General features: G+C 53.5%; 2 protein-coding genes across 7 annotated transcripts in view; one reads left to right on the top strand and one right to left on the bottom strand.

Moving 5' to 3' along the window:
• The first annotated feature begins 1344 nt into the window (after positions 1 to 1344).
• On the top strand, positions 1345 to 9036 carry Rcor2 (REST corepressor 2). Its single transcript, XM_028771279.1, has 13 exons — positions 1345 to 1369; positions 2809 to 3046; positions 3711 to 3767; positions 4098 to 4178; positions 4423 to 4475; positions 4583 to 4744; positions 4838 to 4962; positions 5054 to 5123; positions 5515 to 5730; positions 7055 to 7132; positions 7637 to 7694; positions 7822 to 8051; positions 8147 to 9036. Exons 2-13 carry the CDS (start codon positions 2920 to 2922, stop codon positions 8459 to 8461), a joined length of 1572 nt encoding a protein of 523 aa, XP_028627112.1. The 5' UTR covers positions 1345 to 1369; positions 2809 to 2919; the 3' UTR covers positions 8462 to 9036.
• Positions 9037 to 9231: 195 nt separating this feature from the next.
• Mark2 (microtubule affinity regulating kinase 2) overlaps positions 9232 to 26862 on the bottom strand; it is a 65093-nt gene continuing 47462 nt past the window's right edge. Inside the window, exons 2-20 of one of the 6 annotated variants that reach the window (XM_028771273.1) lie at positions 24336 to 24515; positions 24063 to 24116; positions 21267 to 21315; positions 20938 to 21003; positions 20747 to 20817; positions 20484 to 20540; positions 19650 to 19886; positions 18888 to 19007; positions 18682 to 18781; positions 18487 to 18599; positions 17458 to 17590; positions 17048 to 17220; positions 16759 to 16856; positions 15634 to 15795; positions 14837 to 15094; positions 13830 to 13856; positions 12938 to 13105; positions 11861 to 11905; positions 10579 to 11309 (exon numbers count right to left, since the gene is read on the bottom strand). In XM_028771273.1, the coding sequence (XP_028627106.1) occupies positions 10949 to 11309; positions 11861 to 11905; positions 12938 to 13105; positions 13830 to 13856; positions 14837 to 15094; positions 15634 to 15795; positions 16759 to 16856; positions 17048 to 17220; positions 17458 to 17590; positions 18487 to 18599; positions 18682 to 18781; positions 18888 to 19007; positions 19650 to 19886; positions 20484 to 20540; positions 20747 to 20817; positions 20938 to 21003; positions 21267 to 21315; positions 24063 to 24116; positions 24336 to 24515 (2472 nt within the window). In that variant the 3' untranslated portion in view covers positions 10579 to 10948. Of the gene's footprint in view, positions 11310 to 11860; positions 11906 to 12937; positions 13106 to 13829; positions 13857 to 14836; positions 15095 to 15633; positions 15796 to 16758; positions 16857 to 17047; positions 17221 to 17457; positions 17591 to 18486; positions 18600 to 18681; positions 18782 to 18887; positions 19008 to 19649; positions 19887 to 20483; positions 20541 to 20746; positions 20818 to 20937; positions 21004 to 21266; positions 21316 to 24062; positions 24117 to 24335; positions 24516 to 26862 lie in introns of all 6 variants that reach the window. The other 5 variants (XM_028771275.1, XM_028771274.1, XM_028771276.1 and 2 more) reach the window with 5 other exon arrangements.

Genomic DNA, 26862 nt, shown 5'->3' with positions numbered 1-26862 from the left:
AGATGGCCAGACCGGCCGGGGCCCCTTGTCCTTTGTGTGCCTTCTCACAAAAGAGGGGGCCAGCTGGGGAAGGGGCGGCTGTAGCAGGTGGGAGGTGTGGGACCTTGCCTCTCTCTTGCGCCCTTGCAGTTTGAGGATGAAACACATCACTTGAAACCAGCCACTTCTCTGCACCCTGTGGCCCCCACAGTTGTCCCTAAACTCTGATGCCCCTCCTGTGTTGTGTCTCACCTCCTCGGCTGGAAGGCTCACTATATCAGGGCTTTCAGACAGCCCTCTTACCTCAAAACTAAATAATAAAACCTCCCTGCCCCCACCCTGGAGTAGGATCTTCCTTTGGTGTGTGTAGTTGGGGGTAGGGGCTGGCTCCTGGGATAAGTGAGACCGGCATTGGGTCCCAGTGTGTGGGAGACATGTCTGTGAGACCCAGGGGAAGCCCGTGGCTTGGGATCCTGCTAGGCCTTGTGCTAGGGCACCTGGGGTAGCCCTGGAGGAAGGAAACAAGAACGAAGCTTGATGCTTGAGGCCTGGGGTGGATACGAGTTGTAGCTCAGAATCCTAGGTGTATGGAAGGAAGCAAGTGGAGGATGGGGGACCCAATGGAAGCCTTGACTAATGGGTACCAGAAGCAAGAAAGGCGCCATCATGGAAGAGTGTGGTGTGCACAATGGTTGCTAGCTAGGCAAAGGGATAGAAATAGGAGCACCTCACTACAAGGTACAGGTGTTGGGGACAGGTCTGGCTCCCTGCCACTCATTTCTAGGGGCTACTGGAAGTCGCTTTGCCTCATGGAACAAACCCCTTCAGCTCAGATTGCCTCTGGTTCATTTCTTCTTTGTCCCAGATCTCCCCACCCTGGGGCTTGGTGCCTAGCTCATGTTTTAAGAGGAGGAAAAAGGCCCCATAACCCTGGCCCAAGGTGTGGCGGGCAGGCAACGTGGCCGCTGACTGGGTGGCCCTATGTGCCCGGACAGTGCTGAAGTCGGGTGGGGTCGTGTCTGACTCTGCCGGCCGCAGGCAAGGAGCCCCCAGGAACAGGATGCCCCAGCCAGGTCGTGGCCTGACCACAGGACCCGGGCCGGTCGGCCACAGCCAGTGGGTGGGGGCAGGGATCCCCGGTTGGGGCCAGGGCTGCTTCTAAATTTAGGAATCTGATTACAGAGTGGCCAAGGAAGGGAGAGGAGGGTGCGAGTGCAGGCTCGGCTCGATCTGGGCATAGCGGGTGTGCCCGAGTAGAGGCGTGTCCAGGAGTCCGGGCTCCCCGTGGGAGGGACGGCGGGCGGGGGCTTCGGCCTGTGTGAGCTGCTGCACGTGCCCCAGGCGGCGGGGACGGGCACAGGCGCAGCTCACAGGCTTCGAGCTGCTGCCGGTGAGTGCGCTGGCTCTTTGTGTGCCTGGCAGGGTGGCTGGGTCTGGCTTTGAAAGTCTCTGCCCACCCCCTCCCCCAACTCCGTCTGTGCCTCCCAACCCGCTTCCATGTCTGTCACTCTGCCTGTGCCTGTCCGGGGGGGAGGGGGGATGCTGCTTCCAGCTGGGGTGACAGTGAACCCAGTGGGGAACTCGCCCCTTTCAACCCAGAACTTGCCCTATAGCTTTCATGCCCATTCCTCAGTCTTTGATACTACTGTTTTGGGGTGCAGAGTGCAGCTTTTGAAAGACACTAGGGTGACCCCTGGGGACCCACAGACCCAGCAGAAGTCAGGTTCTAGCCCAGTAGGTCTTGGAGAAATTCATCTTGTGCCTGTCCGGCCTCCCATCCGCTTTGGCCCCCAAGGGCGCATGAAGGGGGGGGGTCCTCCTGCAGAAGGGGGGGCAGGGAGTTCCGTGGCAGGAAGGGAAATGGAAGGAAAAGCTGGGCTCCACCCGGGCGGTAGGACAGGCGGCCTCTGGGCCCCCGGGGCAGGCCACAGTAACCAGAGCCCACTAGTGTGTGGAACCGGTGTGCTTGTGGGTGGGGCTGACCCCGGGCTTCTCCTGGGGGGCACTGGGGTCTACCCACAGGGCCAAGTCTGAGAACTCAGAGACATCGGGGTGCTCCCTGGGGGGGTACGTGCGCCCCATTCCGGTCCTGACCCCACCCCCTGGAGGTCTAGCCCCGGCCCCAGGCCCCGCCCCCCGGGCCCTCCCTCCCACCCCAGGGCCAGATGTTCAGCTGGCGGAGGCATCGGCTGGGGGAGGGGTGCTGAGGCCGCAGCCGGCACTACTTCCCTGCCAGCAGCTTCATTGTGTGCGCGAGGAGCGAGCGGCGGCGGAGAGCGGGCGAGCGAGCGGCGGTAGCGCGAGCGCGGCGGGGCGAGCGAGCGAGCGAGCGCGCCGGGGAGGGTGCGAGGCGGCGCCCGCGGCTGCGCTCCTCCCGCCTCCCGGCAACTCTGCTCCAGCGCCGCACGCCGTGCGCGCCGTCCTGCCGCCGGAGCTCCAGCCGGCTGGCGTGGTTGCCGTGGGGTCGGGTCGGGCAGGGTTGCCTCCGTTGGGGACCCGGGCATCCTCTGCACAGCCGAGGGGCGCAGAGTCAGCTGCGGCTGCCACTGCGCGGCATCCCTTGCCGGCCAAACAGCGTGGGCCGGCGAGCGACGCGGCTCCCGGGCTCCCCGAGGGCAGCGCGCCCCGACTCTCCCCGGGGGGGAGAACCAACCCCGAGGGGCGCACGGAGCGAGCGTGCCCCCGGCTGCGCCGTCCTCCCCGTACCCCCCACTTCTTCACAAACTTTTCTGCCGTCCTCGCCTTTGGGGGTCGCAGTGAGCGTTAGGGCTGCCCTCCGGGGCCCCGACCTCCCGGACCCTAGCCACGCTGACCTCCTGCCTCTCGTAGCCTCAGTGGCGACCCCTCCAGGCCGGGCCGGGCGCAGCACTCAAGGCAAGCGCGGCAAGCTCCTGCGCTCTCCAAAGGATCCCGTGCCCCCCGGGGCAGCCGGGTAGGGTAATGCCCTCAGTAATGGAGAAGCCCAGTCCGGGCTCCGGGATCTTGTCCCGAAGTCGGGCCAAGACGGCACCCAACGGCGGACAGCCGCACTCGGAGGATGACAGCAGCGAGGAGGAGCACTCTCATGGTGAGCCGGGTGGCCTAGAGTTAAAGGCGCGCTGGTCTGGGGAGGGGACACGGAAGGTGGGGAGGGGGAGAGTTGCGAACCACAGATGGTTCCTGCCGCTCCTGGATTGCAGCTTCAGCCTTCTCGTGCCTAGTGTTGCCGACACGGGAAATCTACAGCCTGGGCCCTTGACCACCCACCTCCCCTCTGCCCTCAGTCGCTGAGGGAGCTTAGGATGCCTCACTTGGATGGATTGGGTCATCATACCTTGCAACCTTGCAGGGGACTGAGGTCTGATTGGACCAGGGGCTGGAAAGACACCTCCATGCGGAGCTGTGAAGCTCATGTGGGGAGGAGCCCCGAGCTCCCTGCAAGGCTGTGGTCCAGATCTAGGGGCAGCCCTCCAAGCTCCCACCCCCAGCCAGAACAAAGCACTTTGCTCTGGCCTGGGCTTTAAAAGTGTCCTCTTAACCTCCCCTTCCCCCCATAGCCATGACTAGGCAGGGTCTGTTTCTCCTAGTCCCCTCTGCCTCGGAGGGTAGCTGGGACTATCAAGGAAAAGTGAGTCTCCTGGATGGTAGGGTCCCTGAGTGGTCAGGAAGGAGAACTCCAGATCAGCTACCTCTCCTCACTATATCCTCCCCCGACTTCCCTGGAGTCTTGACTGCCTCCCCTGGCTCCACAGACAGCATGATCCGAGTTGGAACCAATTACCAAGCAGTAATTCCGGAGTGCAAGCCTGGTGAGTGGCAGGACAGACATGGAGGGAGGGAGGGAGGGAGGGAGGGAGGGAGGGAAGGAGAGAAGGAGGGAGAGAGGGAAGGAGGGAGGGGTGGAGGCTGATGGCTTGGCCTGCAGCCCCACCTGGGAACTCTTGGCTGGCTCTTGCTTGAGGGACAGGCGGTGGGCGGGGTGGGTGGCCCCGTGGCACTGTTACTTTTCCTGCTCTGCCTTCCTGTCTGGGTCTCAGCTCCTCCTTCCCTTCTGGGCCTCACCTCCCAGCTTGATTGTGTTGCTCAGTGGTCTCCTGTTTCTGTGAGTGCTACCAGGCTAATTCTGCTCTTCCTTTCAGAGAGCCCTGCACGCTATAGCAACAAGGAGCTGAAGGGGATGCTGGTGTGGTCACCCAACCACTGTGTATCAGATGCCAAACGTGAGTGGGGTGGGCCCAGGTCAGGGTCAGGCTCAGTCTCGGTGGCAAGGTTTTAACTCCTGTCCTCCTAAGGCCAACTCTTCCTTAGAAGTGTGCTGTTAGTCCCACTTACATGGAAGTCTGGTTTCATTGCCATAGCCTAGGAGCTAGAGACCAACCTGGGCAGTATAGAGAAGCGGGCTGCAGGCTGACGAGTGGTCTTTACTGTGGGGCTTCCCTGTGACCCTCCTCTTTCCCCCTGCAGTTGACAAGTACATTGCAATGGCCAAGGAGAAGCATGGCTACAACATTGAGCAGGTGGGCTGGGGTGCTGAGGGATGGGAGTGGGACCCACCTGGCGGGCAGGCGGGCGGGCGGTGCAGTACTGCTGTGGCAAAACCTGAGCTGCGTCTGTCCTGGGCCAGGCACTTGGTATGCTTCTGTGGCATAAACATGACGTGGAGAAATCCCTGGCTGATCTAGCCAACTTCACTCCTTTCCCTGATGAGTGGACGGTCGAGGACAAGGTGCTGTTTGAACAGGCCTTTGGATTCCATGGCAAGTGCTTCCAGCGGATCCAGCAGATGGTAAGCCTGCGCTCTGTGGCCCTTTGAGGCACAAGCAGCTTCCCTGGGGCCAGAGACTCAGGTGGACTCCTGTTTTTGGCCTTGCCTCCCCAGCTACCTGACAAGCTGATTCCCAGCCTGGTGAAGTATTACTACTCTTGGAAGAAGACCCGAAGTCGAACTAGTGTGATGGACAGGCAGGCCAGGCGACTGGGTGGCCGCAAGGACAAAGAAGACAGGTGGGGCTGGGGGTCGCTAGTAGGGGACAGGGGGCTGACAGTGTCCTGGGTTGGGCCTTCCCTCATTTTCTGCTTGGCTCTGTGTCAGCAGTGATGAGCTAGAAGAGGGACGGGGAGCTGTGAGTGAGGGAGAACCGGATCCTGGAGACCCCAAGCGAGAGGTGAGGTCCCTAGCTGCTCTGCCCTGCCCACCTCTGCCATAGTATGTATGTGGGGGTCAGAGAATAACTTGGAGGAGTTAGTTCTGTCTGTGTTGTGGATCCTGGGGATCAAACTTACCAGGCTTTGTGGCCGAAGCCTTTCTCTGCTGAGACTTTTCATGTGTGTGAGTGTTTGTCTATCTCTGTAAGTGCACCACATGTCTTTTCATGTGTGTGAGTGTTTGTCTATTTCTGTAAGTGCACCACATGTATACTTGTGTGTGAGTGTCTGTCTACATCTCTGTAAGTGCACCACATGTATACTTGTGTGTGAGTGTTTGTCTATCTCTGTAAGTGCACCACATGTACACTTGCTTGTCCGTGGACTCCACTTGATATTATTTCCCTCCAGCCTCTGCCATCCAGACCTCTGAATGCACGGCCTGGTCCTGGGAAGAAGGAGGTCCAGGTATCTCAGTACCGCCACCACCCACTTCGAACTCGGAGACGTCCGCCCAAGGGGATGTACCTGAGTCCTGAAGGCCTTACTGCAGTATCAGGAAGCCCAGACCTTGCTAACCTCACACTCCGAGGTCTCGACTCACAACTCATCTCTCTTAAGCGCCAGGTGGGGGCCCAAGGAAAGGGAGCCATGAAGAGGGGTCATCAGTTCCTGGGCTGGGGCGGCTTGGGTATGAGAGTAGTGGTACAGAGCCGAGCCTGGCTCTGTCCACTGTCAGGGACTTAGGATAACTTGACATCCTTCTCTGCTTTGTGTGTGTGTGGGGAGGGTGTGGGGGTCACACATGCCACAGAGCTCATGTGGTTCTCTACCTTTACATGAGTTCTGGGGATTAAATTCAAGTCTTCAGGCTTTTTGGCAAGCACTATTATTTGCCTGTGGCCAGCTCCCTGACCTTTTCTTGCAGTGGGAACAGGGATTCATATATCCTAGGCTAGCTAGACTCAAATTTGTGCTGTAATAGAGGATAACCTTGAGTTCCTGACTTTTACTTCTACTCTCCAAGTGCTGGTATTCTGGGGACCGTGCATACTAGACAAACACTGCCAGCTACTCTTTAGCTCTTTAGAGGCATTAAACATAGGTGGCTATCCTTGGCCTTGGCTACATAGTGAACTCCCCTACCCCACCCCCCAGACAGGATTTCTCTGCGTAGCCCTGGTTGTCCTGGAACTCACTCTGTAGACCAGGCTGGCCTCGAACTCAGAAATCTGCCTGCCTCTGCCTCCCAAGTGCTGGGATTAAAGGCGTGCGCCACCACTGCCTGGCTTACATAGTGAACTTGAGGCTATCTGTGGATACATTGCTATCTGGGAATACATTTTCTCATTTTATTATTGCATGCTATGGTGTGGAGGTCAGATGATTTGTGGGAGTTGGTTTTCTCTTTCTACTAGGTAGGTGCTGGGCATCAAAGTCAGGTCAGAATTGGTAGCAAGAAAGGGTGTGCCAGATATGTGTATGTATACATGTATGTATGCATGCATGCATATATGATACATGTATCAGCATGTGTGCCATGGTGCCCACGTGGTTCTTTCTGTCTACCTTTATGTAAGTTGTTCTGAGGATCAAACTCAAGTCTTTGGACTTTGTGGGAAGCACTTTTACCTGCTCACCTGTCTTGTCCCTCTGCCTTCTGCAAGCCCCTATCTGGTCTCAAATATAAAGCTGGGCACTGTGCAAGCACTTATAATCCCAGTACTTGGGAGGCAGAGGCAGAATTAAGAGTTCAAGGTCAGTCTCCGTTCTATAGCAAGTTTGAGGCCAGTGGGTCCTCAAAAAAACAAAACAACAAAAAAACCCCAAAAAACTAAGGTGGTGAGGGAGGAGTGAGTGGGCAGGGGGTGGTAGAATGGGTGAGTTGGGTGGCGTTGGCCTTCATGGGATGCAGAGGTGCATGCCCTTCTCTCCTTTTTGACCTTTGTAGGTTCAGAGCATGAAGCAGACCAATAGTAGCCTCCGCCAAGCACTGGAGGGCGGCATTGACCCTCTCCGCCCCCCTGAGGTAAGGCTGTTCTGTTCACTTGGGTACAAAAGGGGCTTTTCCCTAGAGACAAGACAGGAATGGGGAGGAGAATGGCCTAGGAAGCATACTTTTTTTTTTCCAAAACATCCTTTCACATTTATTAACTTGGGTGCAGTGGGGTCAGCTTGGGTGAGGTGCCAACAGGAGCCATAGTATGTATGTGGGGGTCAGAGAATAACTTGGAGGAGTTAGTTCTGTGTTGTGGATCCTGGGGATCAAACTTACCAGGCTTTGTGGCAGAAGCCTTTCTCTGCTGAGACACTTTGCATGTGTGTGAGTGTCTGTCTACATCTCTGTAAGTGCACCACATGTATACTTGCTGCCCACGGAGGCCAGAAGAGGGCACTAGAGACCCTAGGTTTTAGATGGTTGTGAAGCTGTTGGTTTGGGTAACCACAGTGCTCTTACCTGCTGGGCCATCTCTCTATCTGGTCCCTCCCTTTGCATATTTTTAGTTTAATGGTTATATTCCTTGCTTTCCAGGCCAATACCAAGTTCAACTCTCGCTGGACCACGGATGAGCAGCTTCTGGCTGTACAAGGTGGGTCAGGCCATGGCGAGTGCCAGGAACCCTAGAGACCTTTTCCCTTTCTAGGAGCTGAAGGTGGAGGGGAAGCAAATGGTTCTGAGGGGCATTTACAGTCTGCTGCTCCTTTTGACCTTTGCAGCTATTCGTAGATACGGCAAAGACTTTGGGGCTATTGCAGAGGTGATTGGGAACAAGACTCTGACCCAAGTGAAGACCTTCTTTGTGAGCTACCGTCGCCGCTTCAACCTGGAAGAGGTGCTGCAGGAATGGGAGGCTGAGCAGGATGGGGCCCCCGCAGCTCCAGTCCCCATGGAAGAGGCCAGGCGAGGGGCTCCTGTACCAGCCACAGCCCTAGAAGAAGATGATGAGGTGAGGCAGGGGGTTAGTCTCCAGGGAGGAGAGGTGAGTCTAAGGATGTTGAGTGTGCGCAGGAGCAGTCTCCTCACCCTTTTCTCTCCCCTCAGGTCCAGATTACATCTGTCTCAACATCAGTACCCCGATCAGTACCGCCTGCACCGCCCCCACCTCCACCGCCCACCTCGCTTTCCCAGCCACCTCCACTGCTAAGGCCACCTCTGCCCACAGCCCCCACATTGCTCCGCCAGCCACCTCCCCTGCAGCAGGGCCGCTTCCTGCAGCCCCGGCTGGCCCCCAACCAGCCCCCACCACCTCTCATCCGCCCTGCCCTGGCTGCCTCTCGCCACAGTGCCCGCCCTGGTCCTCAGCCTCCACCTACCCTGGTTGGAGCCCCCTTGGAGCCCCCTTCACCCTCACTTTGAGCTGAGTCCTCCACTGCCCAGAGGCTCCTGAACCTCTTGGCTGGATATCTCTGGCAGCACTAAGGACGGAAGGGACTAGGGCTCTTGCCAGGTCTTTCAAATACCCAGAGCTGCCAGTTGGCACAGCTTGGACCTGTGGGTTCTGCATGTGTTCCTGGCAGCTGAGCTTGTAAACCCCCAGCCAGGGGCTTGATCTCAGGGCCTGCAGGGACTCTTGCTTCCTGGCTGTGACTGGAATGGCTCCCTCCTTGCCTGCCTGCCTGCCTAGGGCTTGGCCTCTGGGCCTACCCTTTGTGTGGGGGTAGTGACTTTAGCCTGGGGGATGGGGGAAGAGGACAGTTGGTGTGTTAGCTGGCCTCATTCATCTTTCCTTCCTTTAAGCAATAAGTCAGGTGCAGTGGAAGGGGATTGGGGTGGGGATGGCAGAAGCCTGGTGGGAAGAATGCTGGGAAGCTGTGAAGAGGCCCACTTTGTCCACCCCCAAAAGCTTGGAGAAAAAAGGGTTGGGGACTTAAACAGACATGGGTTTATTTTTCAACATTTTTTAAAAAGAAATAAATGCAACCTTAAATGTATCAGTCTTTTATGTGTGCTGTGGGTGGGAGGCAACTGGCCACCAGCATTGGCCTTCACCAGGACCTAGACAGTAACCAATTCTCATCTGCCAGGCAGGAAGGCAGGCAGGCTAGGCCACATCTTGCCCAGGAGTGGGGGATGGGGGGTGGGGATGGGTCCCCGCCCAGCGGGGAGAAGGAACAGGAGGCAGCAGCTCAGATTCCAAACATTCTCTTTATTACATGTTTGATCCAGAGGAGAAACTAAGTGCAGGGTGGGGGAAGAGGGGGCTAGGCAGGGAGGGGCCACCTTGCCTGGGTGTCCTGGCCCCCACCCCTTATCTTGAGAGCCAAGCCATGCCCTCCTGGCCCCCTTGGAGCACCCGGGCTGTTCCATAGGGCAAGAGGGAAGAGGAGGAGCCCTTGGTCTGAGCCATAGCCAGTGGAGCACGGGGCCGGAGGGTTGAGGTTGGCAAGGTTTAATTCCTGGAACCCAAGACTCAACATGTTGCTGAGCCTGGCCTGGGAGCCAGGGTGATGGACAGGGGAGGAAGTGACAGGACAACAATTGGGGTCAAGAGTGGAGTCATCATGAATAAAAAAAAAAAAAAAAAAAAAAAACCAACCCAATAATAATAAAAAATAACCCATCACAAAAAAAAAAAAAAAAAAATGTACAACTCAGGTGAGAGCAGGGGCAGCCTCTGTAGGACTCCCCCCAATTTCTCAAGGACTGAAACAGCAGAGAAATAAATTAAGGGATGCAGTGGCCACCACCAGCCAAGCGCCTACAGTCACCCATTCACACACTGGCCTCGGAGGTTAGCAAGCAGGAGTTACTTTGCCCCACCCTGTGGAGGACAAGAGGCTCCTGGCCCTGCCGCCCAATCCAGCCTTCCGCCAGGCAGCCATGGAGGCCCTGGACAGTCTCCTGAGAGGAGGGGCGGCAATGCCAGGAAGAAAAGGCAAGGCTGAGAGATGAGAACGGTGCCCAGATTAATGCCAAGGAAGGGGAAGCAGTAGGGGGATGGTGAGGGGCTGTGCTTTCAGACAAAGACGCCCAGAACGGAGAAGCTTGTGTCCTTGTTCCCAAGCGGCCCCCTGGGGGCTGAGAGCCCATGGGCCCATTCCCTCCCCTCTACCAGTACTGGGGTCAGCCCCGCCTTCCACCTGGAGAGGTGGAGAAGATGGCACAGACTTCTGAGAAGGGGAACAAACATCCCCACAGCAGCTCATGGAAAGAAATGCCCAGCTCTGGGGAAGGAAGGCAGAGGATATGGTATGGAGGGAGGGAGCCAGAATCCCGCCGCCCACCCTCTCCAGGGCTGTGCAGTACCCCACTGGGCCCCAGTGTAAAGGCCTGTAGCCCAAGGGCCTGGGGGCAGGGGAAGGCCACCTCTGGTGGGTCGCTTGGGGAGAGGGGAGAAGCCCAAAGTGGGCCTGGCGGAGGGCCTGCCAGGGGACTCCACCACTCTTGCCTGAGAGTGTTCCAGCCCTGAGCCACCCTCCCAGGAACCCCACAGATCCAGTCTTGACTGTCCCAATGGGGCAGGGAGGAAAGGTGGCCGCTGGGATTTTTTTTCTTTTTTTTTTTTTTTTTGGTAATAAAAATTTTCTTGGTTTAGGCGAAATACTCTGTGCAACCGCAGTACCGAGGGGGAGCCCTGCCCCCCCAGCCCCCTCCCCTTCTTTTGCCTCCTGTAGGGGGGAGAGGGGAAGAGAGGGACTTCTGGGCGGGGTGAATGTGGGAGGGGGAAGAACCATTTCCCATCCCCCACAAACATGAAAGAAAAAACTGAGAAGGGCCTGGAAGGGGACAAGTGCCAGCAGGGGAGACACACCAATTCGTCCTGCAGTTTCTCCCAGGGGATGCAGGTTTGGCCCAAGCAGCCAAGTCCACTGGTGGGCCTCTGCTGCCCCTCCTGACAGCCTGTTAAAGCTTCAGCTCATTGGCTATTTTGGAGGCAATGTTTTTGAAGGCCATGGAAGTGCCCGATATCCGCTTAAACCGAACACCGTTGAGAGACAGCCGGGGCAGTTTGCACACCTCCATCTCCCACTGGACAAAGTTCTCGTGGCCTGGTGTGCCATGCACGCAGAGCAGCATGTACCGCTCGTGCAGCTCGCTTTGGCAGCTGTTGGCGTCCAGCACCTTGCGGATCTCCCGCATCATCTCATTGGGCTCCATAGAGCTCGTGGTCTTCATGCTCCACGTGAAGCGCAGGGAACGAGGCTTGGCCTCCCGGAAGTCTTCCTTCTCCTTGTCAGTGCCTCCACCGCCCACCACGTGAGGTCTGTGGAGGGTCGAGGGAGGTGTGAGATGGGGGCTGAGACATCCCACCCACAGGGGAACCACCCTGGCAGCCAGACCCTGAGGCCAGAGAGAAAAGCAGGAAAGAGTGCAGCAGCAGCTCGAAGAGGGAGCAGTTAGTCCCTTGTCCTCAAGTGGCACTTGGGACATGGGAGGCCTCTGGCTCTTGTCTCTCAGGATGGAGGGGTGACAGTTCCATGCTGTTACTGGTTCTTTTCTTTAGGGGATCAGGCAGGAAACAAGTGCTGCTCACGGAGCAGTGTCCTCTATGAGGAGGAGGAAGAGGCTGAGCAGCAAGGCTAGCAGGGGGAACCTGGAGTGCCCCCTACCTGCCAGGGCTCTGGTTCCATAATGTACCAGGGCCCAAGCAGGGTCCAGAACTACTGCAGGTAGATGTGGGAAAGGGAGCCCCCAAGGAGGAGGCAGGGCAGAATTGCCAGAGAAAGCCAATGACAAGAGGAAGACAGGAGCAGGAGGCTGTGGCAAGCCCGGTGGCCTGGGCAGGACCAGTAGTGCTGGCTCCGGCCCTCTCACCTGAGCGTCTCCACTCGGTCTTTGCTTTCAGGTTCATTCAGGTTCCTCAAAAAACAGAGCGAGGGAGAGTTTAGTCTGGGATCTCTCGCTCCTTCCACCCTGTAGACCCAGGTGAGGTTGGGTCTGGGGACATGCCACCAGTGGGTGAGCAGGACCCAAGCCCAAATGCACTTGCCAGTCACCTGCAGGCCAAGGCTGCAGTGCCTCACACTGGCAGCCTGACTGCCCCTTTCTGACAAGGAATCCCACCAGGGGGCTGACCCTCCCCACATTCCCAGAGACCTGTGCAGGAGGAAGGAGCCCAGCTCTGGGGGAGGAGGGTGTGGCTGTGCAGGCACATGTCCCCAGCACATGGCCCAACCAGTAGCTCCCCTTCCAGCTCCCATCCATGCTCAAGCCTGCTATTGGAGTGAGGCTGGGAACAGATCTCCGTGCCGGTGACTGGGGTGTGAGAATGTGAAGATGGAGGTAAAGGCCGTACTGTCTGTCTCAGAAGATGGAAAGCCTCTTAAGAGCTTACTGTGTCAAAACTGTGTTGTCAGGCAGACACCTGGGCCTGCTGCCTGTGGCCCAGTGGCAAGGCCACTGTGCTACTGACTCCCCTACTGCTGGTTGCCAGGCTGACTGCTCACACAAAGCAAGGGCTGGGCAGGGCTCTAGGGAGGTGAGAAAGAGGTCTGGCCCTGCTGAGCGGCTTCTCCAGCTCCTGCCAGGAAGATGAGTGCCCAGAGCTGGAATACTGGGGGCTGCAGGGGAGAGGAGGGACGAGAAGAAGGAGAGAGCAGCAGCAGCACATGTAAAAGGAGCAGGAAGACACAAGACACAATGCCAATGAGCACACTGTGAGTAGAGCCCCGGTGTGGACAGGAAGGGCTCAGGGCTCCGGCTGCTCTCTCCAGGCCCCTGTGGGGCAGCTCCCTGCCAGCCATGCAGCGAGCTGGGGTGGGGTAGGTAGGCAAGGATATCTCAGGATCACATCTGGCCCATTTCTCCCTCAGCTGGGGAGCCAATGCACCTGCCAGGCAAATCCAGAGTTCCCAATCTGGCCCTCAGTCTGCAGCTTAGTACCTGGCGTACCTAGGCCTGCAGAGGACATGGCCAGGCTGAACAAGCCAGGCTCTGTCCCAGGAAGGGAGATGCAGGAGCAGGGTGTGGGCCTCCTGCTGTTCCACCAGGGCCTGGCGGCAGAATGACCCCTGCCTGAGAATATCCAGCTCTTGGCTCTTTGGCAGGCTCAGGCGACATCTGGAGGAAACAGCCCAGAGGAGAGCAGCGTGAGCGCCCAGACGCTATGCCAGGGTGAGCTGGGTCAGTTCTGCAGCATCCACCAGAAGGGGGTGCTATACTACATCTATGAGGCAAAGGTTTTGGGGGCCTGGAAGAGTCAAGACTAGCCAAGGGACCCTAAGGTCCCTGTAGTACCTCCAAAGACCTGACATGGGAGACAGGTCACAACAGCCCTGAGGTTCAGCAAGCCCAGGACACCCCAAATGAGATACCATTCCAGATGCGCCTCAACCCCATGGAGCTTACTTGTAGCGCATGCACACAACAAGGGAAAGGCCAGAAAGGGAGCCCAGTATGACCCACACCTGGGTGGGTACAAGGAGACAATCTTAAAGGGAGAGTCCCTGAGGTCTCTTCTCTTCTGAGGACAAGCACCTACAGACCAAGGGAGGCCCCTCACTTTCAAAGCCATTTGCTCTGAGGGACCTAAAATGTCCTCTCAGGGGAACATGTATTCTCAATTCTGCCAGTGTGAAGAGGGCAGGGGTAGAGAGATCAGCTTAGGGCTGCGGCCCCATCAGAGAAGTCATCATCCCTTTAAGATAGTAGACATAGGTCCACATATACAAGGTCAGCAGAAAGACAGGAAGCATCAGCCAATGGGGGAGTTAGTGATGGAAGCAGAACACCAGACAGACAGACAGACAGACAGACAGACACACAGAGCGGGCTCAACGCCTACCTTCTGGCAAACCTGAAAGACAGATTTCTAAAAAAAACAAACAAAAAAGACAAAATAAAAAAGGAAATAAAACAAAAAACCAACAAACAAAAAAAACCAACAAACAAAAAACCCAACCCCAATCAAAGAAACAAACAGAAAACAAAAAAAACCAACAAGACGGTATGTGGACAGCAGGTGGGAGTGGGCTTTCCAGGTTCTAGGGTCTCCCCAGTTTTAGAAGAGCCGCTCAGCGAGACTAGAGTCCTGACTTCAGGTCTGTTCGTCCTGCAGCCTCACCCTTGTCTGACGGCTTGGATGTATAAAGGGATGAACAGCAGGGTGAGGTCTGCTCTCAAAGGCCCCACCTGGCTCTCAGCAGTGTATACTGCAGGGTACAAAGAGGGACAGAGTACCCCAGGAGATCCCATGGCTGACCCCAAGCCTCATCTCTATGATGAGGGCTCAGGTATGAGAAGCTCATGAAGAGATTCCCCACCTGGGTCTAGGCCAGGAAAGCACTGGAACCCTGGAGCTACAGGAGGCCACTGCAGCCCTCAGCAGCCAGTTCATTTGTGGGCTTTGCCCTGGGAAGCCCTGGGGCAGAAGAACATAGTTAGAGCCAGACATTATCTACCTGTGCAAGGGCAAACAGGGGAAGGAGGTCAAAGGGGGCAAGAATAGACTAGGAAAATCTTGTCAACCCAGCCTGGCTCATGCCTCATGACTTTGCAGCTGCGTCACCAAATATAAGTTTCCATGGGAACCCAGGAGAGAAGAGGGGGCTTTTATTTTAGCATCTGACTTCACACTCCCCTAGAGAGGAGGCGGCATCGCCCATCTGCTTGGGGCCATCGAATGAGGGGTGCCTGAGAAGAGCTGGGGAAAGGCCTAGGAGGATGAGTCTAGGTGCCTGAGATGTTCACAACAACTTTATTTTTCAGTCCTGCTGAGGACCCAATCCCAGCTCTGTTATCCCCCACCCCAACCACCATGCAAGCAGAAGGTCTGCTCCCAGCCCCTCTCACCTGCGGACAAACTTGGAGGTGAACTTGCTGAAGATGCTGCCAGAGGCCCCCCGCCGGCCCTGGCTATGGCCAGAGGGAGAGGCTGGGGTCACACCGTAGGGGAGATTCTGCTGGTCCCGCACCTGTCGGAGCTGCCCAGCATGGAAGGTGCTTCGACTGGACACACCCCGTGGGAAATTAGTTCGGTCTGGGGCTCCACTACTGCTGCTGATGTTGTGGGCGGAGGGGGAGGCGACAGGGACACGCTGAGGGGCTGTGCTATGGGAAAGAGGTAGGGGCAAAGGCATACGTAAGGAACAGGGAGCCACCAGTACTGAGCACATGGAGTCCCTGTGATGGGGATGGGGAATGCTAGGGCAGGAAGCAGTCATCACAGAGGACACAAATGGAAGGGACTGATTATTGAGGACAGTAGTGAGATGGTCCAGGGAGGGAGGGAGGGGAGACAGGAGGACCCATTTATGCAAGCAGTACAGGCTGACAGAGTTGGCCCTGGACCTACAAGGGGTACAATGAGAACCCTCACGTCTGTCCCTAAGGAAAGCCAAGGAGGTTCAGAACAAAAAGCCTTCCATCTGGAGCTTCGGCACAGCTTCCTGCACCCCTGCTGAGGACTGAGGAGAAGGCCTTACTATCATATCATCTATCTGTGTCCTAGTTAGTGGGTGTAGGAACAGAGCTATTTTCTTATAGCCAAGATGACAAAAATGAGGCGGGCCCCCCAGGTGAGAAGATACTGCAGGCAGGGATGGGACAGGCCCGGGGGACAAGTGCATCAGCCGCCCCAGCACACTTGCCTGGGCCGAGGCACCTCACAGTTACTCTCCGTGGGGGGCAACCCAGAGGCCTTGTTGGGGTGTACGGAGGCAGACATGGATTTCTGGTGCTGGCGGGGCCGGGCCGCAGAGACTGCGGCAGAAGCAGAAGCCGTGGAGGCCCGGGACCCTGGCATGGTTAGGCTAGGAGACAAAAGCAGCGAAGAGGCCCGGATTACGGTGAGATAAAGAGCCTGGGTTAGGAAGCAAGGGTAGGGCCAGAGTCAGAGAGCTGTTGCCTTAGCGGATGCAGGTCGGGCCCAGAGAGCAGCTAAGGAAAAGCCATTGTAAGTAGAGGGCTCGGGGAGTAAACAGCCAGGTAGGCCAGAGCCTGGGAAGAGAAAATCCAAAATGAGGAAAGCTGACAGGAGGCCACTGTGTCTGGGCCACACTGGCCTCCTAGGAAATATGAGAATGCCGGGCGGTGGTGGCGCATGCCTTTAATCCCAGCACTTGGGAGGCAGGCAGGCGGATCTCTGAGTTTGAGGCTAGCCTGGTCTACATAGTGAGTTCCAGGATAGCCAGGGCTACACAGAGAAACCGTCTCGAAAACAAAACAAAACAAAAAACAAAAACAAAAAAACAACAACAAAAAAAAGGAAATGTGAGAATAAGGATTCTTCCCTCTGTACAAAGGACAGGATGTTACTAAGGAGAAACTTGCATTAAGCTCAAAAGAGGCGGAGCCAGGATTGTAACATACCAAGCAAGGTGGCAGGCAAGGTGGGAACTCTGCTTCTGAGGCCCCACAGTGAAGCCCTCAGCAGGGAGCCCCTCAGATGGGTGCTCTGGGCTCTGTCCTGAGCTGGGGCCCCAAACAGAAAGCCATGTATCTAGACGGATGAGCGCCTCTAGACTCGGCCGTGATCAAGACCCAGGAAGTTTAACGAGCTGCTCACTGGTACCCTGTGCTTGGCGAACGTCAAGGATCAGAGGACAGGAGGGATGGCATGGAGCAGGGAGGGAAGGTGGATGGCTAGACTGGACAGGACTCCAGGGACATTGCTCTGGAGAGGCAGAAGATGATGCTACTGACAGGTGTCACTGCCCACTGCTGAGGTGTGACCCCCCCCCCCCAAGAGCATGGGAGGCAGTCCAGAGACTCACCTGTCTTTACCATTCTGGATAGAGGCCTGGCCAAGGCTGGCCCTGTCCAAAAGTGGGGAGTTCCTGCTTCGGTTTGTGCTGGTGGAGAGGACGCTGTTCTGTGAGAAATGGAGGGCAAGTACTGTCTCACAGGAGCCAGTGCTGTCCAGTCAGACTCTTCCCCAGAACTACTAGGATGCCCTTGTCCCAAGTTGTTCTGTAGCCCACTTTCTACAGTAAGCTGAGGTACAGCCAAGGACCATGCCTCAGCAAGGACGATCAGTGGACAGGAGGGAGGCTCATGGCTTACTGTGGAGGGGGCAGGAGTGGTCTTCTTCCTGTCCAGGCCAGGCAGAGGGCTGGCAGGCACTTTGGCGGTGCTGCAGGCTTTCCGACCTGTCTCTTCCTCAGGCCGCTTATTTTCCGAGTTGTTACTCTGAGTCTTCTTAGAGTAGGAATTCGAGGTGGGAATGGCAGGGACGGCTATGGGGCAATGTAAAATGGGTAAGACTAGGAGTATCCTGCAGACCCACTGAGTGCTTGGCATTTCCTTGCATCACAGGCCTATTTCACATGTAAATGGAGGGAAGTTATTAACCTGCCCATGGCCATGCTATTATGAAGGAGTTAACCCTGAAATGAAATGTAGCCATCACCCAAAAAACCTGTAAGGGTTCAGGAGAAAGATGTCCCTGACCCGCGATTCCCAAGAGCACATACCCTGGTCACTGGAGCGTCGTTGCTTGGGGTTGGCAGAGACGCTGCGCTGAACTTTGTGGGATGGAGATGGGGCACTGCTGTTAGTTAGATCAGCTGACGGCCGGGGCTTCAAAGTGATGGTATCACCTTCCAGCTGCAAGAACAGAAAACATGGCTTCAAAGTTGAGTGTGAGACCTAAGGAGACACCTCCAGATGGACATGCTTGCATGTCTCACCCTGCCCTTACATATAAGCTCACATTCTTGTAAACTTCATCTTACAGACTAATATAGACAGATGTCCCTGATCACACATGTTCTGACATAGAAACAAATATACCAAAGACACGCTACTCCAGAAAGTCCATTATTTCCTCAGAGAGGACTAACTCATGCCTTCCTACCGAAAGATGCATATATATCAACAAGAACACACACTCAGTCTAAGAGACTCATCCCTTCCCACAGAGAAACCAGGGCTCATACCAGGTGCCATGGAGATATCTCTAAAACAGGTTAAAAGGGGAACTAAAAGGGACCCTCCCATTGCCATGTTAGGAGGCTGTGAGTGTAAATAGGTACTTAGAACCCAAACTGATAAAAGAACAATCATAAAGCTACCAGACCCATAGCCAAGACAGTCCTGTGGCACCAAGAAATACATTTAAATACAAGTCCCAAAAAGAAGGCAATACACTAGGGAAGCGTCCTGAAAATCAGATGGATATACACAAAGAAACCCAGAGATGAACAGTTCCCGACAAACAGACAAAGGGTATTGGGCCTAACACAGAACTCCAGCCAGACTACCTTAGCCCTTTCTGATCAATACAATGAGCTCAACTCACCCTTCGGAGCCCAAGCCCGACCTTCCTCACGACTCCTGCTCATTCACTGAGGGCCTTATCCACCACGGCTGAGGCCTCGTGTTAACTAATCAGAGGGTTTATATATTTATGACATGGGCTTCTGTCCTCACCAGGGGCTAAAGGCCGGGTGCCACCCACAGCACAGGTGGCAAGTCAGAGCATAAGAACGGGAAACACGCACCTCAGAGCTCTTGTAGCCAAGGAGCAGATAGGTAGCCATCACTTCGTTGTACCTCTGGCCTACCAGCGAGTCCTGGATCTCTTCCCGTGTGTAACCCATTGACACCATCAACTCTGGTGGTTGGGGGAGGGGAGGACAGTTAAGGCTGGTCTCCATGTGTGGGCAGGCTCTAGCTCCCAGCTGGCACAGCCTCACCTGTCCGCCGGGGGTCCTTGTAGTCAGGGAGTGGCTCCACATAAGGCTTTAGCTCATCGTCCTCATGCCCCACGTTCATCCACCGATCTTTCATAATTTGCTAGGAAACAGAGGGAAGGGCAAAGTGCAGAGGTGAAGGAAACTCAGTATGGGGGTCTCCATGGGAACCTCAGGATTTTTTGTCAGCTGGATTCTAGGCTGCTTACCTCTAAAGTGCCTCTCTTACTAGGATTAAGAATGAGAAATTTCTTAAGCAGATTTTCACAGTCCGTGGACATGTAGAACGGAATACGGTATTTCCCCCTCAGTACCCGTTCCCGTAGCTCCTGTGGTTAGAAAACTTAAGTTAACCCCAGATCAAGGGAATAAGTCTTACAACCAAGATCCAGCTAAACAGACATTGGAAAACAGAACTCAGATCATGATGCAACAAAGCCTTATGCACCTCGGACCCTCTTAAAGTGCTTTGGAGGAGTGGATGCATACTATCTTTAAAGACAGGATTGAGACTCTTTAATTCCTATGTATGAAACACCTTTTCTAAAGAAAAATTACACATATTCATTTTGTGGAAAGGATGTATGCGTGCCACAGTGTGAGTGGGGTCAAAGGACAACCTGCAGGAGGTTGGGTGTCTCCCTCTGCTGTGTGGGTCCTAGGCATCCAGTTTTACCCACTAAGCCACCCTGTCAGCCTCTTTTTGTTTGTTTTTGAGATATCTCATTCTCCAGCCTAGGCTGGCACGAAACTCTGAATCTTCCTGTCCTGGCCTTCCCACTGCTGGGATTATAGGATGGGCCACCATATCTAGCATGGAAGATTGTTTAACTGCATTTTTTTTGGAGGGCCTTTCTCTGAAGTTCTGGCTTGAGAAAAAAGTGGACAAGTGAAGTTAAGAGAGCGGAGATAGGACCAGAGGCTGAAAGGAGATGAAAAATAAAATGATCGAAGCCTGCATTTCACTCCACCTTGAGGTTCTGTCCATCAAAAGGCAGGGATCCGCTGACCAGTGTATAAAGGATGACTCCCAGGCTCCAGACATCCACCTCAGGACCATCATACTTTTTGCCCTGGAAGAGTTCTGGGGCAGCATAAGGAGGACTGCCACAGAAAGTATCCAGCTTGTTCCCAAAGGTGAATTCGTTGCTAAAGCCAAAGTCTGCAATCTTGATGTTCATATCAGCATCCAGGAGCAGGTTTTCTGCCTGGGAGGGAAGATGGTAAGCATCAGAGCCCCAAGTAGAGAACCCTAAGAACCTGCCACAGGCAGGATGGAGAGGAATGGGAGAGCCACCACAAAGTCATCTCTAGGTTCAAGCTTTCTCCACCTCCAGACAGGGCAGACAGGCTGGACAGGAGGAAGGCACAAAGCTGGGCTCTGTGGGCCTGGGGATCCTAGGAACTGCATAAGCTTCAGAGTGGGCCTATGTTCTGTGGTCATGCCTGCAAGTCCTTTAGCAATGAGCTGACTCACAGGCAGTGCAAGTGTGAGTACCTTGCTAACAGAGACAGCATGCATATGTGTCTAGAGAACAGCTGTGATATCAGAGTCATAGTCACACTCTTTCCTAGGTCAGCCACCAGGCTGCCAAAAGGACCAGGAAAGCCTGGAGTATTCCTGTCACAACTGATAGCTGACAAGGGTAAAGCATCTATGCTTCCTAGTGCTACGGTGGGAGCCATTCCTAAACACTTCCAGGTCATCTCAAATAAGTAAATAAATAAGTAAATAAATAAACAATGTTTGGAATTTTTGGACCACCCAGACCCACAGGAAGACAAGAAATATGAACACACCTCACCTTTAGATCTCTATGAACAATAAACTTCTGGTGACAGTACTGCACAGCAGACACAATCTAAAAGGAAGGAAGAAGGGTTAGCCTGGGGTCTGAAAATAAAACACAGGGGCTGGCAGAACTGTTGCTGATGACCTGTTTTGAAGTTATCATGTAAACAAGCAGAGGATAAAGTACCCTCTTCTAAAGCCACCTGCTCAGACAGCCCCTCTCTTTGTCAGACCCCAAAAGGGCAAGCAGGGCCTATGGAGTGGAGACACACCCACCTGGCGGAATTTGGCTCGAGCTTCTTTTTCTTTCATCCTGCCGTGGGCCACTAGGTAATCAAACACCTCTCCTGCAAGAGATGAGACAGTGGAGTGCAGTGAGTGGGGTGGGTGGGGCAGGGAGTGGGCAGGGACAGGGAGGGGAGAGACAGAGGGTAGGAAACAAGAGCAAGTGGTGGTGTCAGACCTACCGCCACTGGCGTACTCCATGACAAGGTACAGCGTCTTCTCAGTCTCGATCACTTCAAATAACTTAACTGCAAGAGACAGGCTGTGTGGGGACTCAGGAGGCACATGTTACACACTCTGTCCACACTTGCTAAGGACCTCTTGAACCTTCCTTAGGGCAGCCCAGAGTGCCAAGATGCAGCTCAACTGTGAGTCAAGCCTTCAGAAGCAGTCTAACACCCCCAGAACAGAATCCACAAGGCAATGTGCTATGGAGAGGGAAGACTTTGTGGATGTGGGCATGTGAAGCCTTGATGAGGGGGAAGAAGAAAGGGACGGCAATGCTTCTCACCTATGTTGGGATGATTCAAAACTTTCATTATTCTTACTTCTCGGAACAGCTGGAAGAGAAGACACACGGGTTCATTTCATGGCTGCCTATAGACTTTAGGTCCCTTCAGAGTCCTAGTGAGGTCGGTCGGGGTCGGTCTGTGTCTCTGTCTCTGTCTCCCCCCCCCCTTTACCCCTCCCCCCTTTTAAAACAGATCTCCCTCTCAAAGAAACCAAGCTGAAACCCATGGAGAGAGGGAAGGAAAGCAGAGCGGAATGAAGGAACAGAGCTAGCTCACTCACTAACTTACTGCTTAGACCTTGCCCTCTTCCACACCCATCCAAATCTAGTCTCAAGACAGCAGTCAGGTGCCTCTGACAGAGAGCAGGAGCCTGAGTCTTTGACTATTCAGCACTGAGCTCCTCTGACAGCTCAGAGTCCAAACCCTTGAACTGGCCTGGTAACCAGAGAGGTGCTCCAAAGGGATACTGTCTCATCTTTTGACATCAGGATGTCAGAGGGCCTGCACTGGGGATAGGCCTTTCTTTTCTGAGTTTCTGAGGTAGTAACAGAAGAAACCACCCACACCTATATATAGCTGATGCCAATTTTAATCAAAACCACCTCCACACACTCACGCTCTCTTTGTAAAACAAAATCAGGGGCTCCAAACCATACATTTCCATACTGAAAGATGACAGAAATGAACTTCTCCTGCAGGCAACAAAGAACTAAAGGAGGGGTTTTGTAACTTCCCAGGCTTCATCACTTATACAAGGAACAGAAATGGTTGGTTTGTTTGTTTGTGGAGATGTATGGTTTGTCTGGGGCCCTAATTCAGGATGCAGTTTATAGAAGGGAGTAAAAATGGCTTCCCCCCCTTTAATGGTGTCCCAGAGCTTTGGTGGATCCGATCTCCCTCTTCATCAGAGCCCAGGGTTTTCTTGCTCCTCTTTTACCCAACAATAAATATGCTGGTGAAACAAGCAAAGGCTGCTGGCCACCATCTCAGAGTGACCAATGGGGACAGACCTAAGATGGTATCCAGAGCCAGTCACTTTTGCATTCTCAAACATATCCACTTAGTATGGGAAAGCCTAGAGCCTAGAGCTTTCTAGGCTTGTCTAGAACCTTGAATAGGCAACGTCTTCAAGAACTCCAATGTTAAGTAAGGAACACAGCTAAGAAGAAATGTAAGCAGAGTTGACTGGTCAGAATGAGACTAGTCATGTTAACAAAGCATGTAAAAAAAGGTTTCTAAAGTGGCTATATTTCTGCATCTTGGGTGAGTTCAAGGGTAGCCTGGGCATATAATACCCTGTTTCAAAAAAGAAAAACAAAACAAAACAAAACAAATCCCTCTATTTGTCTGGCACTGGTACCTTCCAATCAATCAGGAAGACGTGGGAATAAAAAAGAGGTAGGGAATGAGATGGCTTGGTTGTCAATGGAAATGAACAGAGTAAGCAACAATGAACAGTCAGCCACAATGCTCCAAGGCCTAAGGCCCACTCCACACTAGCTGCGCCTTTGCAGGGTTGGAGCCACTGCAGTAGGGACACACACCCTCCGCTTCCTTCATAAGCTCTACTAATGACCTAGTAATGACCATACTGCTTCTGTTGCAACACAAACCCTTCAGGGCTAACAAAATTTGTGAACACCTTGATTCTAGCTGTTAGCATGCCAGGGAAGTCACTCTATCCATTCTAATTCTGGAAGCAACGCCCTCCATAACGAGCTCTGGCTCCCCATCCTTTCTCCTATCATTGTGGCTATTTACATGGCTATGCCCCTGTAATTCAGCCACTGTAATATGTTCATGGAAAAACTCGCTTGGGCCTAAGAATCAGGTCTTAGAAAAAGTGAGCAGGGGTCGGATACAGTAGAAAGGCCAAAGGAAATCTCATTAACCTGGGTAGGAACCCCTCTTCTCCCCCCCCCCCCACCAACTCTGGTCTCCTAAACGTCTTCAGCCCAGGAGGATGAGGGTACAGTGCTTCCAGTTCTGTCAAGTCACTTGCAGGTAGCTCCCCTTCTGCATTCAAAGTTGCCCCTTCTTTTCTCATGCACATGTCTCTTTGGCACAGGGGTTATGTCTCTATTTGGGGTTCTCCTATAGCCCAAGGAAGACCTCAGTTAACAAGGGAAAAAGTTCAACTTCATCTAGCGAAAGCTGCTTACTCACAAAGTGCGTATTCAGCAAGAGCCTAGAGATCAGGGGTAACATGGAGTGCCTTTAATCTGCGCACCTCGTCACACTCAGACTTACAACTCAAGTCTTCCACATCTCCTCTCTGAAATGGAGCCAGCAAAGACCCAGGGACTGGTTCTGCTTTCCTCATCCCTTAACGTCTAGGGCCACTCCACTGGATCACTTAAGTGTCTGGGTCTGTATGTACCTCTAGCAATGCTATAGACATGTGTTTCTGCAGAGACCTGGACACAGGCCAGGAGATAACATGATCAGGAAGTAGGCCAGACAGGGCCAAGTGGCTGAAAGACTTGAAAAGAGCCCATGCTTGTGGCCAGGAGGCCTACTGGAATTGCCACAGGAAACTCAACCAGAACCATAGGGAAAGGGCAAAAGTTTTTTGGGGGTGTTTGTTTTTCAAGATAGGGTTTCTTTGTGTAGCACTGGCTGTCCTAGAAGTTCCTCTGTAGACCAGGCTAGCCTCAAACTCTGAGATACTCGTCTCTCATACCACCACCACCTGGCTTGTAGGGACAAAAGTTTTAAGGAAGTAGTATTGTGGGGCCAGCAGATCACTGATAAAAGGAAGTCTTAGAAAGGGATGGGAGGTCCTGGGAACTTACTTTCTGCAGGCTGGAGGAGTTCAGCTGAGTCTTGTCAATGATCTTCACAGCTACCTGAACATAAAACAAAAAGCCTTAAGGTCACTTTCTTGACCAGACTAAATCAGGACTTAATGCTACTTTCTCCATCGGATTTTCTATTACTTTTCATGCTTGGTTCCTAGCATATCTATCAGATGTCACTTTTGTAGATAAACAAGAGTCTCAGCACTGCCTGTTGGGGAGTGTCAACAGGATAGGAGCTGCTACCATGGCCCCAACCCCAGTGCTCACCTCTTTCCCCGTCAGGATGTGCCGGGCCAACTTCACCTTGGCAAAGTTGCCCTTGCCAATGGTCTTAAGGAGCCGGTAGTTGCCAATATGGGGCTGCTCGTCAGCAGAGGTGGCTGAGTTGCGGCCCCGCAGCATGTTGGACTTACTGCCGGGCTTGGAATCAAGGTGTCCCAAGGTGGGCTGCAGGGTGGAAACAGACACACCTTTATGGGCTGCCCCTCCAGTTCTGTCTACCACTACCCTCAGTTCTGAAAAAACCTGCAAGAGGCTGGTGCAAGGGCAGACTCCAAAGTAGACTAACAGGGAAGAGGACAGGGAAGGTCATCACAGCCAGTCTTCACTGCAAAGGCACACAGTGTAAGGTTCAAGGCTAAGATCTTCTACACATCAGAGCTCAGGACTAGAGCTGTATCTCATCAGCATCACCAACCACCATTAGCGCCCATTAGTAACCTAGTGGAGTCTCTGCCCTTATCATAGCTGGGAGACCTTGTCTCCGACAGCCCTGCTCACACTCCAAGAAAGCTGGCTCTCAGTTGCAGCAGCACATGGTCTAATCACTTCAAAGTCCTCATCACCCAGGTCTTAGTACCAACCTCTACTATTCATTCTTTACACTTGTTTATTGATGTGTCCAGTGACACTGGAAACACACAAAGATAGCCTATAATATTCTTTATTAACTGACACATCACATCACACACTTCACAGTACTCAGCGAATCACTGTCCAACAAATGAATTCAACAACTGGTCTGTGTAGTGCAGCAGCCTGCCCCACTCTGCTCTCCTGTATTCAGTGGTGCAAATGAGCTGAGAGGCAGCAGTTACATACAAAGTGCATAGTTCTAATGAAAATAGGTATGAAGACTTTCCTGTGCATCAATGGTCAAGGAATTGAGAATGGTCATAATTCTCAATGCTAGAGGGGAAACTAATCAAATGCCTATCAACTGATAAATGTGGCCTAATACCACAGTGGAATGAAGTTGATCATATAAAAGGAAGCACCGATGCACACTGCTCCACCAAAGAATCCTGAAGAGACAGAGAAGCTGGCCACAAAGGACCATCTTATCCGACTCTATCTTTGACTGTCAAGAACATACAAATCTAGAGAGGCAGATGCAGAATCACAGTTACCTAGGTGGTGGCAGGAAGTTTGAGGTGACAGGTAAAGAGCATGGGATTTCTTTAGGGATAATGAAAATATTTTGAAAACAAACAACACAAAATTTAATAAAAGCCACTCATCTGTACTTTGAATGGATAGATGGTATGTGAATTATACTCCAATGTCAAAGGGGAATCTTTCACCCCTGCTTTTGAATCCTGATTCACCTCTCAGAGAACATCTGAGCAGACTGGAAAGTTGGTTCCACAACCTGAGCCACAGTCAGACAGAGCCACCTTAGAGTCTTCAGGGAGACAGTGTGGAGGGCAGCAGGGTGACTGGAGAATGGAGGGCCCAGTTTCTTCCCTCAGATCCCCTCCTGACTCTAAGGGAAGCCTTCAGAAGTCACAAAGAAAAAGTGTGACTTACTTCAACACAGGGAACTGTCTGAGGTTCCTTGGCAAGAAGTGTATGGGCTTTACCTCTAATGTGTCAATTCAGCAGCTGTGTGCTAGTTTCCCTGATTTGCTAACTCAGACCCCAGAAGCCCTTGCACATGGACAACCTTGAAGGCCCCCTTGACACCTACATACAAACCTAGAGAGGTAGATGCAGATTCCTAGTTATCTAGAAGGAATGTCATCTCTGTTACAACTCCTCAAGTCCCACTGTTGCTAATCTGTAGCTATCACAGCAGAGGCTGGACAAATAGATTTTCTTCAAGTATCTGCTTCATAAACCTCCAAGGAACCCTGGGGCTCATACTTGGGGGGTGGGGAGAGGCAGTTCTATCTGCAGTTATGTCTAAATGATACTTTGAAACCATCCACAGGTCTCAGAAGCCTAACTTCTAATGTCTTTTCTTGGCCCCATCCTCCCCAACAAACTGCTATTCAGTGCCCCACCCCCACCCCAGGGCACCAATAACTGGAAACCTCCTTCGGCCTCAGCTGCTAAGTGGGCACACTCCTTGGCACTTTTCTTTTTTTTGTGGTGCTAGAGATTAAACCTGAGATCTCTCATACACTCAGCAGATGTCCTACCAATCTAGCACCAGACCCTTTACTTGACAACTTAAAAAAAGAAAAATTATGTGTATTGTGAGTGCCTGAGTTTATGCACATGTGTGGATAAGCCCATTGAAGTCAGAAGAGGTAACTGGATCCTCTGCAACTACAGTTATAGGCAGCTGTAAACCACTATTTCAACTGAGGTCCACTCCAACAGCAGTGTATGTTCTTAACCACTGAGCCGTTGCTCTAACCCCTTGGTAACTTTTAATATAAGTTCCTGTGACACCCCTTTTCCAAGGGGAGAAACCAAGGACAGCAGGAACTTGTTAGGGCTGAAGCCCAAAGACCTGCAATTCACACACACACACACACACACACACACACACACACACACACACACA

Source organism: Grammomys surdaster, unplaced genomic scaffold (assembly GCF_004785775.1).
Source record: "Grammomys surdaster isolate TR1022 unplaced genomic scaffold, NIH_TR_1.0 205, whole genome shotgun sequence".
Lineage (NCBI taxonomy): Eukaryota > Metazoa > Chordata > Mammalia > Rodentia > Muridae > Grammomys > Grammomys surdaster.
Note: the sequence above shows the minus strand (reverse complement) of the source record. Positions and strands in the feature narration are given on the sequence as shown.

Excerpts from the sequence above, each read along its gene's own strand:
- Rcor2 (XM_028771279.1), top strand. The coding sequence starts at position 2,920 with ATGCCCTCAGTAATGGAGAAGCCCAGTCCGGGCTCCGGGATCTTGTCC. Across the intron at positions 4,179-4,422 it reads CTGTGTATCAGATGCCAAAC|TTGACAAGTACATTGCAATG; the intron begins GTGAGTGGGGTG and ends TTCCCCCTGCAG. Across the intron at positions 8,052-8,146 it reads CCCTAGAAGAAGATGATGAG|GTCCAGATTACATCTGTCTC; the intron begins GTGAGGCAGGGG and ends CTCTCCCCTCAG.